Here is a 13312-nt window from a genome sequence, read left to right on the forward strand (position 1 = left end):
GCGAAAGAGATCAGGAAAACCCACTGATGTGCAGCAAATATTTCAGGCTTTGCTGTTAGTTCATTATTCTTCTTTGAATCTTGAGCAAAAAGTGCACTTAATTTATACATTTGGTCCCCTGTACCCACAATCAACCTATTCCAGGATTAGTTGCAGAAGTGCAACATTTTAAAATCACTCTCATTTTTAAATTTATATAATTACAGAGGGGTAAATGTACTGTAATTGCAATGAAAACAAGATGAATTTGCTTGCTATACGAGAAAAACATGCTTGGACTGGTTTCTGATACCAATTTTTCAGGGCATTACATAACATATAAATCTTAGACATATAAACACTAAACACTAAAACATAACGAAGGGAGGTAAAGAGTGTGCACTTGGGTAGCAAAAGCAAGTGGTTGTGGACACTCAAATGCAATTCCAGCACCATGGACAGAGACTCCGAGAGGGAGAGGCTGGATTGGCTGTTTCAGCACCATGGACAGAGACACAGTGCAAGATGGGCTGTGGCTAAAACCATTCGATTACTAGGCAGTAGGATGCACAGAGTGAGTGAAAGTCACAGGTCGCCATTTCAGCTTATCCAAATGGATTAGAAAACACCTACTCACCCAAAAGAGATGTATTAATAAGGTTTTTTGACGCCAATATGACTATCTGATATTTTCCCATCAACAATGGCATCAAAGAGCACATTTGTAAAATAGGTCAGGTTGTGCAGACGTGCCTATATTAAGATAATGAATGGGTTTAAAATAACAAGGATTGGGGTTAGTGTCACTTTCACAAAAGGCCAAATACTGCAAGGAAAAGTAGCTGCAGTTTTAAACCTCTGCTAATATTTCTTTATGGAGCTGATATCAACGTGATGCCGATTTATGGATACATCTTTGTCAGCTGAAGTGTGACTGACAGCCTGTCTCTTACCATCAGACTCAGAGGCAGCACGGAAGATGAGGTGGCTGCTGGGTAACGGCTGAGTGATGGAGCCAACTGCTTCTCCTTTAGGCCCCTAGACAACAAGAAGCAAAGGGGGGAAACGCATGTCAGGTAGGTGTTGCTTTGAGTCAGTGTCTTGATTGAGCCATCAGTCATGTTTATCTTCTTTCTTTTCATTTGAGGCGATTTCATGAGTTCCTTTGTGGTTTCCTCATTTCAGCCGCACAGGTTGTGTTTCTTTTTTTCCAGTTTTTAATCATTCATGTGTGCAAATAGAGTAAATGTAGACTCCCCAGTATACCATGATGCAAATGAGCTATGAGAGGGGACAAAGGGGACAGAAGCTGATTGAGTGAAGTGTTTACTTCAACGGTGAAGAGGACGATGGGGCGAGCAGGAGCGCTGTAATCTAAAACGCAGAGCGCTAATTGTGATTCAAGCCTTTTCATGGCGCAAACAGGAGGGAAAACACTTGCAAAGCGAGGTCAGCGATGAATACAGCATCAGTTAGAGTGGCTGACTGAACAAAGCTGAAAACACGGGAACAAACGGAAAATGTGCGCTGCCAAATACGAAAATGGCCTAAATCAAACAAAGATGAGCTCTTAATTATACAGTTAATGTCCACATCTGTTAAAATATTTGCTCTAACTGCAGGGAACAAAGGACGTTCCTTTTCTCCGGATCATCTCTTTGTGTTCACTTTGTTTTGTTCTGCAATGAAGAGCAAAACAGTCTGCATTCAAATTCATCCGTCTGTATAACAAACCTCTGGCACTGTGTTCTATTATCAATCTATTAACAAAAATAAAGAGAATATATGTTCAGAGACTTTTTCGCCTGCAATACAGAGATGATGTGATGCAAGGAAAATAGTAAAGGTGAGGAAATAGTTCAATATATTGGGAAATAAACTGCTGAGAGTTAGATAAGAAAAAGAAGATATTGATACCACTCTCATTTTTGCATGGTTATTATGACTTTACGTCACAGCCAGCAGCTGGTTAGCTTAGCATAGCATAAAGACTAGAAAGAAGAAGGAAAGAGCTAGCCCGGGTAACACAGTAAAACATTGTTGCTTTACAAGCAACAACATGCATGATTACAATGCATGTAAAACTGTAAATTGTATTTTTTTTCCTTAAAAAACACGAAATAATGTGTTAGTTAGTGAGCTTCAGGTGGATTTCTCTACTTTTGGACAGACACAGGCTAGCCGCTTCCCCTTGTTACCAGTGCTAAGATAAGCTAACCGACTGCTGATGGCAGCATTATATTTACTGTACAGATATGAAAGTAGTTTCAAAGTTCTCAGCAAGTGAGAGAATAAGCAACATCCCAAAATAGTAAAGTATTCCTTTAAAGATTCAGAGTCTCTATGCTGTTCCTGTGTTGAATATCCCTGTTTTTCATTGACCTGCCTCCAAGGAAGCTGCTTCCTTCCAACAACAGGGCAGGGCTGATATCAGAATAACAGCATTTTTGGAGGAAACTGCTGCTTTTAGGTTGGAATTTAATATTAGTGGAAACATTTAGAAGCCAGAACATAGCGCTCTGGAATTAAGCCCAAGAGAGGAGGAAGAGCCCGCTGAGTTTTAAGAAGTTTTAAGAAGAAAGCGTCTCTTTTCCAGTAGTGAAAATCCTCGTTAACATTACCATTAATACTGCTATGGCATTTTTTATCAGACAGCCAAATTACACTCGCCACTTTCTTTTTGCATTTACTATTCCATCTGATCCTTTACGAGCCTTTCATTTATTCATGTTAGCAGCTTTTACTCGCTTCAATGGCTTCTATTCTTTGCTGTCACTAACTACCTCTTCAGCTTCTCAGAGCAGCTGGTTTCAATGACTTTTCTGTCTCTTACAAGTCAGTACTACTACTTGCATCTCCGGTACATATATATGTATAGATCTTTTTCTATTACTGTACTAAAAATGTCTATTTTCTTCAATAAAAAAAATTGTGGATTATATTTTTGAAGTTTCCTTGGAATATTTGCTATCGATAAAATCCTTGATTTATCCTGATTTTCCAAGAAGATTTCTCTTATCCCCCAATTTTCCAAACCTGGTAAGCACCCCCCAAGTGTTCCATAATACTCCTGAGAGTCATTGATGGCTGTGAATCTGACCTTGACGGCCCAGATGGACTGTTCCAGCGGGTGGAAGAGCTTGAAGCAGAACCCGTCCTTCTTAGAGGGCCTCTCGATGAGCTCGCAGGCGTTGAGCAGCACCGTTCCCACCCACTGGCCGTTTTTGTGGGTTTTATAGATGAGCAGGACGCCTGGTTTCAGCACACACCACAGCTTGGTCCAGCTCTTCAAGGTGCCGCGGATCTGGATCAAATACGGATAAACACCAGACAGGCCTTAGCTCAACACTAGTATACACATCAAGTTATCTACTTCCCTTTAAAAGGGTAGTTAAGTAAAAGTTTAGTCTACTGTCCAGTCAAATATTGACTGCGGGGTGGAGGACGTTCCCACCTTCAGCCAGTCGGCCATGACGATGACTGAGGGATCAGTGATGGTGCTGAGCAGCTCCTTGGTTGCTCTCTTCTTTTCCTCCCTGTAGTTTTTCTTCTGCACCTGCAGGGAGGACACACAGACAGGAAATGCTGTGAACGCCAATTCACCCTTCTTTTGCACTGAATGACATTTGGCAGGAAAGAATAAGAGTGGAATCACACTCCTCAGTGTCGACTCCAGAGGGAGGTTTCTGCTGCGTTCTATTCCTCCCTGTAAATGTAACACATCCTGCCTGTCCTGTGCTGTGTGAAACAACAAGCATCATTGTTCAGGCGATATAACACTCTGAACATCAGACTTGAGTTGGCTTAAGCTCGCTTACCTTGAGGGACTCCTTTTTGGTGAGCTTTCCTCCAGACGCCGACACATCCTTGTCTGAGCCATTGTATAGCTTTGTTTCAGACTGTGAACACACAGAAGGGGAAAAAAAGAAGAGATTCATCCCTGAAGACTTCGACATCCATATCATTTCTCAACTTAGCGTCTTCAAATATCACATATGTATCTGTCATCGTCCATCTACCATGCTGACCTGAGAAATCACTTCTCAAACATGTCTGATGATTAGAACCAAAGCTTTCCTGTGAGGATTTGTGTTTCAAAATGCCATCTACTTAACAATCATCAGCTTGTTGTACTGCTGTACTCTGTATAAGCTGCTCTGGATAAAGTCATCCACTAAATGACAAAACATAATCTTGGCTCCAAAGTGTTTTCTCTTAATAACAAATGGCATTTTATTTATTCACGACACCATTAGCAAAGAGCTGCGACATCAGTGGGAAAACAGCATCGAGACGTGGTTGTTTTCTTTTTCCTCTCAAGCTCGTCTGCTTCCCTGGTAGCCCAAACTTAGCTCAGTTACCAGAATGAAGTCTATAAATGCCAGCGCAGGTGTGTGCCAGCTCCCTTCACGAGCCAATTGGAGCGATTTAAAGTGGAGAGACAGACAGAAACGTGTGGGGATCCTAAAGCACTGCTGCTTAATGCCTTAAACGCCCACAGGCAAACGCTGAAGGTGCACGATAACAAGCACCCAAGCTAAAATCTTCTCTTTCACATCCTTCATATATTCAGAAACCCACAAAGAGCTTCGTTTGGCCGAGGCTGCGTGCATTCATGTGAAGATCGATGGAAACATGACTAAGGCTCAATCCTGCCTTTCCGTAGATTTTCTAAGATCTCTGATGTTCTTGATAGCAGAATATAAAGATCAGCTGAAGTCCTCAGATGCGGATTCATCAAAATTTCATCTTAGTTTTGGGAAGCGTTGCTGATTAAGAGCTTTTGAACTGCACAAAATGTAACAGGATTCCTGTCTGATGAAAGTGTCTGTGCTGTGACTCAGAGGGAGACTAAGACACCCACGGCTGCACTGACAAACATATTTGATGTGGACTCGACAGATAAACCAGACGGGCCTCCCCCGCACGGAGAAATCTGAAAGCACGACTGAGATTGAAAGGCTTGATGTGTACAGCGCTTGTGATTTGTGAGTCATCGCAATGTAGGATATCTCACACCTGAGGCGAGAGTGGGAAAGGGGGAGACGACGAGCAGTGATTCCCATATTCTCTGGTCTCATTGCGACGCTGAGCGTGCCCCATTGTTCCCCCGGCCCTTCACAGAATATCGACCCAGTGGAGCGAGTTTTCTCACCTTGCTCTTAGATATGGAATGCGAGTCCTCTTTCAAAGGCAGAGGCAAGAGGTCCTCCTTCCCCCTCTCGAAACCTGCGACAAAAAACACAGCAGCATAAAGAAATGCGCCGTCCCTCATCATCGTCCAGGTGACCTACAGTGTCCCTTTACAGCAGACCACACAGAAGAAAATGATCATCATTTAAAGTTTACATGAAGAAAAATCCCAACTGGTTTTATCTGGTGCTGAGACTGTGGTTCAGAGTGGGCTGTGTTTTTCCTGCACTCCGTTTTAGCCTCTATGTTTAAAAAGGAAGTTTTATCAGAATATATTTTTGCTGTACATTTTACAGCTTACTGTAGTAATACATTAGGCGATTAATCAATAAGTCAATCAACAAAAAATGGTCAAATAATCAGTTCATTTCCTTAAAAAATATCATGATATTGTTCAAAAGTTGTGAAGATTTGCTGTTTTCTGTTTTCTATCAGTGGGAAACTGTATCTAAGCAAAACATTCTTTTCACTTCCACACACAAAAAAAATCGTCAATCAACTGAAGATATAATCAATCAGATTATAATCTTGACTGTTTCCCGGTGCTGTCATTTCATCTTTCGTGATCCTTCAGGCTTTAAATGATGAGATCCACTCTATATCGACTGTGTCTGAAAATACCGGAAGCGAGCAAGTCGCAGAATCTGGACAGCAACGAGCTGACGCCCGCTGCAAGTCCCTAATCTGAAGTGAGCTCTAAAATTAGACAGGTTGGCTGCTGGAGGGAGGCTCCCTGTTTTAATCCGCAGTTTGGAGCTGGGTGTGGAAAGTGAACTGGAAACAAAGGTTTGGAAACTCAATCAGCAGCTGCTCCAGTGATGCTGCTGACAGGAATGTCTATAAATGTCAAACTGGACAACAATGAAAGTGTCTGAATGCAGCTGAATGTAGATACGATGTGTCATGACCAACCAATGCAAACAGAGACATACTGTTCCTCTTTTGAGCTCCACCTTAGCATTTCTAATCTATATTAGTGAGCCCGTTTCTAAGCAATTAGTCTCACCCCAGCAGCAGATTCCCCACTAAGACTCAAGCGGTGGTCTGACGGTGACCGAGAGCCTTTAAATATTTTATAGCTTCCGTCTCCTATCCACAGCACATCAGTGTTCAGCCATGAGAAGGAAGGAAGTGCTGCTGAGTTTCATTCGAATAAGATATTTATCAGTTGGAAAAGAGTCGCATCTTATTGGACTAGTCATTTGCTTTAATAAAACAACTGCGTGTCTGCACTTTCATCTCATGTTTTTATTACTGCATACTTTAATTTTGTCCAGCACGTATCTCAGATGGCATTTTCTGAGGTTTCAAACTCAGATACTTTTAATAACAACAATGTTTGGTGCGTTACTGGAGTGATTTTGTGCAGAAATGTTTGTAATAGCTGCTTTTTATTAGCCTGCCTCTTCTACCTTGCCTCGTCTGTTTACAGTAGCGTCTTTCAACAGCCCCCCTACAAACAAGCTTGCTTGCTGGCAGTCCAGGGTATAATAATGGAAGGTGCAATAGTGCATCAGCGTCGGCTTTAACTAGCTAGTAAACAGACATTTCTCACGAAACAAATAACGCAACACAGTGCAACTGCTTTCAGCCAAAACAATACCTCTTGGGAATGAGAAAAAGGCTAAACAGGTGAACACTTCTGCTGTAGAAGTGGTGCTTTGGAAAGAGTAAACTGCATGCATGCACGTCTGGTTTGATGACTGGTGCCAAAAAAGAATGAAACCAACAACTGCGGATGAAAGATCCTTCTTCTTTTCTATGCCTACCTGTGTCTAGAAACAAGAGTCTTTCATTTAGTTGACTGCACCAACATCAGAGTTGTTTTCAATTAGCTAAACCTCCAATCAAGAATGAAGAAATGAGGGCATGCACTTGTCTTGCCTTATGAGCGCTGCCTTTCTTTTAATGTGGGACTAGTTTCAGCGGTGCACCAGACGTCCCTCTAGACCATCTGTGCCCACTTGACAGGCGCATCTCCATGCCAACTTCAGCTGGAAAACAACTCAAGGACAATTCACCCGCTATAGCAACCAACGGGGGGATGCGTCACTCATCATACCCTTCCCCCAATGTATAGAGCGGAAACTGGATGATCATCATAGGATAATTAAGTTGATTGAAATGTGATAAAGTCACGGTGTAAATAAATGCATCTTTATCTGCTGTTGTTCTCAAAGTAACAGAGAAGCTGATTCTTAGCACATCTCCCATGTTTAAACAGATACTGGACTGTGGCTCCTTATAAGTATTACTTAGAAAACCACAGTAACTATGAAAGGTTTGTTGCAATCTTTTGTGTTTTTAGATCAGGTCCAAAATGGTAGTGTGTATATTCATTCAACAATATATATTTACTATATATTTACTTAACAGATCATTTACGTGAGACATAGAAACCTGAAACAGGATGAAATCTTTTGAAAAAAGAATGATAACTAGGTTAATGAACTCACTCATTTGCATGCTCACCAGCCCTCCACTTTCCAATCACACTTTTTGTCTGAATGAATTTAGTCCACTGTGATTAAGTGTCCCATTTCAATCTGAGACACTGAACGCACGCAGGAAAGCGCCTTGTTGCAAACAGAGTTATCTAATTATAATGTGAGAAGCTCGACGTGACGCTCGAAGCAGCTTGTTGAACGTGGCTCGGCGACACAGCGACAAAAAATTAGCTTCCAAAGCGTACTTAATTTAGCGTGGACAAACATAACTTAATTCGTCAGGAAATCGGTAAAGTGTACTGACATGACCATTGTTGCCAAAGATGTCTGGAGGGCTGTAATTTGTTGAAATCATGTGCAATTAGTCATTTCAGGTGTCACTTTTATCAACGGATGCCTCTTTTTGAAGGGACTAAACCTTTCTCTTATTACTAGAAAACATTAGCTTCTAAAATAATCCACCAGGCTGTGAGGTATCTTTCATGTGTAATGCTCATCCTAATAAAACCACATGAAGCTTTGTGGGAAATTTTTTTGGATTATGCGAAATGTTAAGAACAATGGCGAGGCTTAGAAACGGGATTTGTACTGAAGGCTACGGAAAATTTTGATATGCGTTTCTTCTGCTCGGGACAATGGCAGAGCGGGGAAGCAATCATTGTGTGAGACCAGCGGGAGGCTGCAGGTAGAGAGGATTTTAGTGGAGTGAATTTCACACAGAAGAGCTCGAGCACGCCATGATTTATTATTGTTTTTAAGGTGGGAATATGTTTGTCTTCCAAATGACGGGTTTTTCTTCACACCACTTCCTATTAAGCGACTCAGAATATTGTTGAATGTTATATGTAATAAAAAGCTCTGACAACTGCAATTACTTCACAGGATGATTTTGAGAAGCAAAGATCAGCTGGCAAACTTTTTCAGTTTTTGTGAGCCTGTCACAAAGATAACGGTGACAGCGCTGACACTGGAGCTGCCTAAGGTCGAAATCCAGTCTCCCAGACAGAGACCTCTTGGATGCTGCTATCCCCATCTGTTTTATTTTGTGGACTGGCAGAGACGAGGGCAGGAGGTCTCTTTTAGCCCACAGGCGTTAATGAATGCAAACTACTTGTAATTTAAGTAACCCAGGAATTCAATTATTCATGTACCGTTTTACATCTGTGGCATTCGCCTGGCACACCGTTTAACAACTATCCATCGTGGGCGACTTGTCTTTTTTTATCTGAGACAGTCCAAAATGTAGTCACAGCTCTGCAACACAACTGTTGCACTGCAGAATGTATACTTTTAATGTAGTACAGCCATCTGTGGAGGCAAATTCACAAAGTGTGGCAGGAAAAAGACCCCATCCAGTAAGTGTCCAGTCTATTCCAGACCTATGACAGCAAACTACTTGGAAATGGCTCTAAAATGGAAAGCATCCAAGTAAAATAAGCAACTGACAGCATGAGTCTGTCTTAATTGAATCTGTTTTTAGATTTATGTCTTTACAAGTACTCATGGTTTTTGTCTCCATGCACATATTTACAGGAAACCTTTTCAGGACGTTGACTTTTCAGTGTGTCAGCTAAATCGAACCCTTGTTTTATGTGAAGAGCGTGCGTGTAGCTGAAGTTGCGGAGGACGCACGCACCACTGCAGCCTGACTAAGGCATTTGCTTTTAAAGACCAGCGCTGCAGTGATCTGACTCTGCATCAAACACCAGAGATGGGAGAGAGAAAGAGGGAGAGAGAGAAAGAGAGCAAAGAGATCGAAACAGTAAAGAGACAGAGAGAGGAAGAGCTGTACGCTGCGACAATGATTTTCTTTCCACATTAATGCTCTGCCTCACAAAATGAATACAGTCTAGATCACTGCACCAATATGCACTAGAGACACAATAACAGAGGTGAAAGTAAGGGGAGAAAATTATGACGGAACCACTCCATTTAATCAATTCCTATACAAACCACATATCTGCAGGATCTCTCTCTAAACATGTTCTATTTCCACTGAGGTATTACAGGATATGAACTTTCTTATCACTGTCTCTGCTATCGAGTCTCAAAAAGGGCCTTCATTTTTTAATTCCTAAGCACATGAAGAGTAAATGCAGTGTTTGGATTTGGCTTGAAATAACACGTAAGAATGGCTCTTGTCCGTTTATGCCCATGGAGATATAGGTTGGGGTGAGCCAGGACCTCTGCTGGCATTAACATGGCAACATAAACACTGAAGTAATCAGGATTCACTGTCAATTTCCATTCAATTTCATCTGCAAACATCACTTTAAAAACACGATTTTGCACCGTGGCATTTTATACATTCAACACCTCAACCCTGCAATCACCTGATCTCGTCCCATTCACGATTAATGCAACACTGAGGCCGCCTCTCCCACCAAAAGGAGCTTCTCTTCAAGCCACTAACGCTCCAAAGTGAAAAAAAAACATGATCGATTGAAAGAAGGAAAGAACGCAACTGTGTCGAGCACTGTGCTTTTATGTTCCTTTAGACCATAATTCAAAAGCAGAACTCTTCATGATGCTGCTGTATTTTTTAGGAAATGTGACGGCTACCATGGCAACAGGTAGAGAACAACAAATGGAGAGCAAAACTGACAGCCCAGTTACCCTTCATAATACGACGATTTTAGGGAGAAAATTGCTTGAGTGTTTGCTGTTTACTGTGGAATACTTGCCATGGCAACAGCGTGTCTAGAATTTTGGCTCAAAAATAATGAAAACCGAAAGATGGCTGATCCACCAAAGGGAAAGGAGATCCAAAGTCATCCAATTAGTGGCCTGCATTAAACCCTTGATTTAATGTGATACAGTATGAGTGCAAATCTGTAAAGTTTAAGATGTTTGTCGTGGACACACTGGCTCATCAGTAAAAGTTCTTGAGTGGAACGTCCTGCTTGGCTGAATTCAACTGTTTTGCTGCTCAGACTGAATGCAGGATGAGAGAATACTGCACCACAACTGCAAGCTAAAAACAATATGGCTTCCTGCAGTTGTGAATGCATCCAGACTGAAGGAGAACAATCTGTTTCACATGTCATTTATTTAACTGTAACCTCTGTGCTTGGATAGTTGGGATGCAGGTCAGCATGGCATCTAGGTATCTCTAATTCTAAGGTAATGCAGAGTCATAGAACTTCCTGAAAATACAATATTGGTGAATGAAAACAAGATACAAGTGCACCAAAAACTGCTCAGGAGGTTCAGCTGCATGCATCTGTGTGTGCTTGGCATGCAAGTTTTTCCTGGAATGACCATCACTCAATCTTTCAAGCATCTACAGAAAAGAAACAGCTTCCCTTGGTATTACAAGTAAAGACAACGTTGGTTTTGACAGCCACAAGTCAGACAGATCGCCTTACTTTAAGCCCCTGGTGTGGGTGTAGCTCCAAAAATGCTGGATCCTTCACTTCCCATAATGCAACTCAGTGTCTTCATATCTTTCCTTGTACGATGTCTGTTAAACCTATATATATTAACACAGGCTTCCTGTTAAAAATGTGTTGTCTACAAGTCCAAGCTGCCATGATTCAGAAAGCTCCTGCAGAGCCACAGAAGACATTACACAACTGTTGAACTACACTATGTGAGATCAGTAAACTGATTGTGTAAAATTGGTTGCATTCCCCTTTAAAAGAAAGCTTTAACATTAATTTTAACATGATTTCAGACACTTTGCTATCCCTTTGGGGCCTTCTTACCCACCCTCAGCCACATATCTGTTCTTTGCTACTGTAGCACACTACTTCCACTTGGTAATCAAAAACCAATCCCTTATCTTAAATATCTTTATGGCCAGAGACTCCAATGAATGCTCCAACAAGCAGTATGCCAAGTCATGCTGACCTCAAGTTGAGCCATCATTCCATCTAATTAAGCAACCGCGGGGCTAGAGCTTTTTCAGTCTCTTGTTAGCTTTATAAAGGCCCCATTTAATCCAAATCAATTTTCTTGCAGTTACTCCAAGGCTACAGAAGAAGCAGCAGTACACAACACAGCGGAGAGTGCCCGGGTCGACATGACAGGCTGCATTCCACTCAATATTAGGCAGCAACAGTACATTAAAGAACAACAATAAAAAGTGAAATTACTTTGGGATGAAGTATATTTGTGGCTTATCACAGTAGTTCACAGGAGTTTCAAACCAGCACAGCTGAGCCCGAGCCTGCCCCTGCACTTGATCATTTTCATCTCCAGGCCTCGTTGTTGGCCTTCAAACCCGGTTCTTATGCAGCCTGTCAGAGTACTGCACAAACAAACATCCCAACAACTGGGCCCAAGTGGTCCGATCCACATCAAAAGGGTTGTGTTTTCATACTGTCTGCACACAGGCAGCTTGACGAGACAAAAGCGCATTATCTCTCCGAAGGGGTGATATTTCAAACAGGACGTGTCTGGAGGAGAGCGGGGGCATTCGGCAGGTTGTATTACCCTGGCTGCTGTTTTGTGTTGGTGTTCTATTTATAGTCCGCTGGTGCCGAGTTCACGTCTGCAGTCAGATGCTGGCCTGTTGCTTGGCCCATGGTAAAGACTGCAGGCAGTGACCTGGTGGCCCATCTTTTGAAGTAAAAGAAGATTTAAGAGAATGATACTTTTTTTTTAAGCCGATTCGTTTCTGCAACAATTAATAATTAATGATTATTTTCATTATTGATTCATCTTGATTAATCCTAGTGATGTCTTCAAATGTCTCATTCAAAATGTCATTGACTCTATCAGTCAAGTTGTCCAGCTGTTCAACCACGTCTCAAAAAACCACATGTCGACCCTTCTTTGTCCCAGAACTACAGGCCTATTTCCAAGTTAACTTTTAATAATTAAGGTCTTTTAAAAAGTTGTTGCTCAGCAGCTTACACCTGTCCTAGATGAACTCAAACTGTTGACAATTTTCAGTTTGGTTTCTGTCAGTTGCACTCAAACAGCTCTTCTCAGAGTCTCAGATGATCTCCTGATGCACCGTGATGAGCGAGTGCTGGTACTACAGGGTCTTGGTGCTGCTGATACTGTGGAGCACTGTACTGTGGTTGAGAGGCTCAGGCAGTGGGTGGGTGTGTCTGGATCAGCCTTGGAGCGGTCCTCCTCTTACCTTTTGGACAGATGTTTTTCAACTACTGTTCATAACAATATCTCTTTACCACTGAAATGCAGCCACTCAATTCTACATTTTGTTTAAAACTTTACATAACTGCCTCAACTCAACAGAAAGGTTTTTGTTCTATCCTCATCCTTCCAGTATCTGTGTCCCTAGCTGAGATGCCGATGATTAGACACACACTCATCCCGCCTTGGATAGACTGCAGTTTCTTTTTTACCTGCCTGAGTCCCTGGAACGCTTACAAGTAGCCCAAAATACTGCTGCCAAGATTTTTGCAGAGGTCCTCGAAAAGGTCTCTTGTGACGCCAATTTAGATGGAAAACCATGCACTGACTTCCCATCAAAATCAAAATCCAGTTCAGTATTCTGGTCTTGAACTGGAACAATCCAAAACCCAAAGATATTCAGTTTGCAATGGTATAAAACAAAGCAGCAAATCCAAAAACATTGGAGCAATAACAAGCAAATTTCTGCCATTTTGGCTTGAAAAAAAAAAACTGCACTGAAATTCAAACTTAAAACTGAGTGATCAATTATCAAAAAGATTCACTTTATTTTTGGGAGGATATTGTTTCAGAAACTCTTTGTTGGC

At 41.7% G+C, this 13312-nt stretch overlaps 1 protein-coding gene across 6 annotated transcripts in view; it reads right to left on the reverse strand.

Moving 5' to 3' along the window:
- The window catches only part of osbpl8 (oxysterol binding protein-like 8), an 81068-nt gene that overhangs the window by 12675 nt on the left and 55081 nt on the right, over positions 1-13312 (reverse strand). For all 6 annotated transcript variants that reach the window (XM_041963774.1, XM_041963771.1, XM_041963772.1 and 3 more), the window contains 5 exons: positions 5135-5208; positions 3798-3878; positions 3434-3535; positions 3080-3283; positions 933-1017 (listed from right to left, as the gene is read on the reverse strand). In XM_041963774.1, the coding sequence (XP_041819708.1) occupies positions 933-1017; positions 3080-3283; positions 3434-3535; positions 3798-3878; positions 5135-5208 (546 nt within the window). The remainder of the gene's footprint in view (positions 1-932; positions 1018-3079; positions 3284-3433; positions 3536-3797; positions 3879-5134; positions 5209-13312) is intronic.

Source organism: Chelmon rostratus, chromosome 22 (assembly GCF_017976325.1).
Source record: "Chelmon rostratus isolate fCheRos1 chromosome 22, fCheRos1.pri, whole genome shotgun sequence".
In the NCBI taxonomy this organism is placed as follows: Eukaryota; Metazoa; Chordata; class Actinopteri; order Chaetodontiformes; family Chaetodontidae; genus Chelmon; species Chelmon rostratus.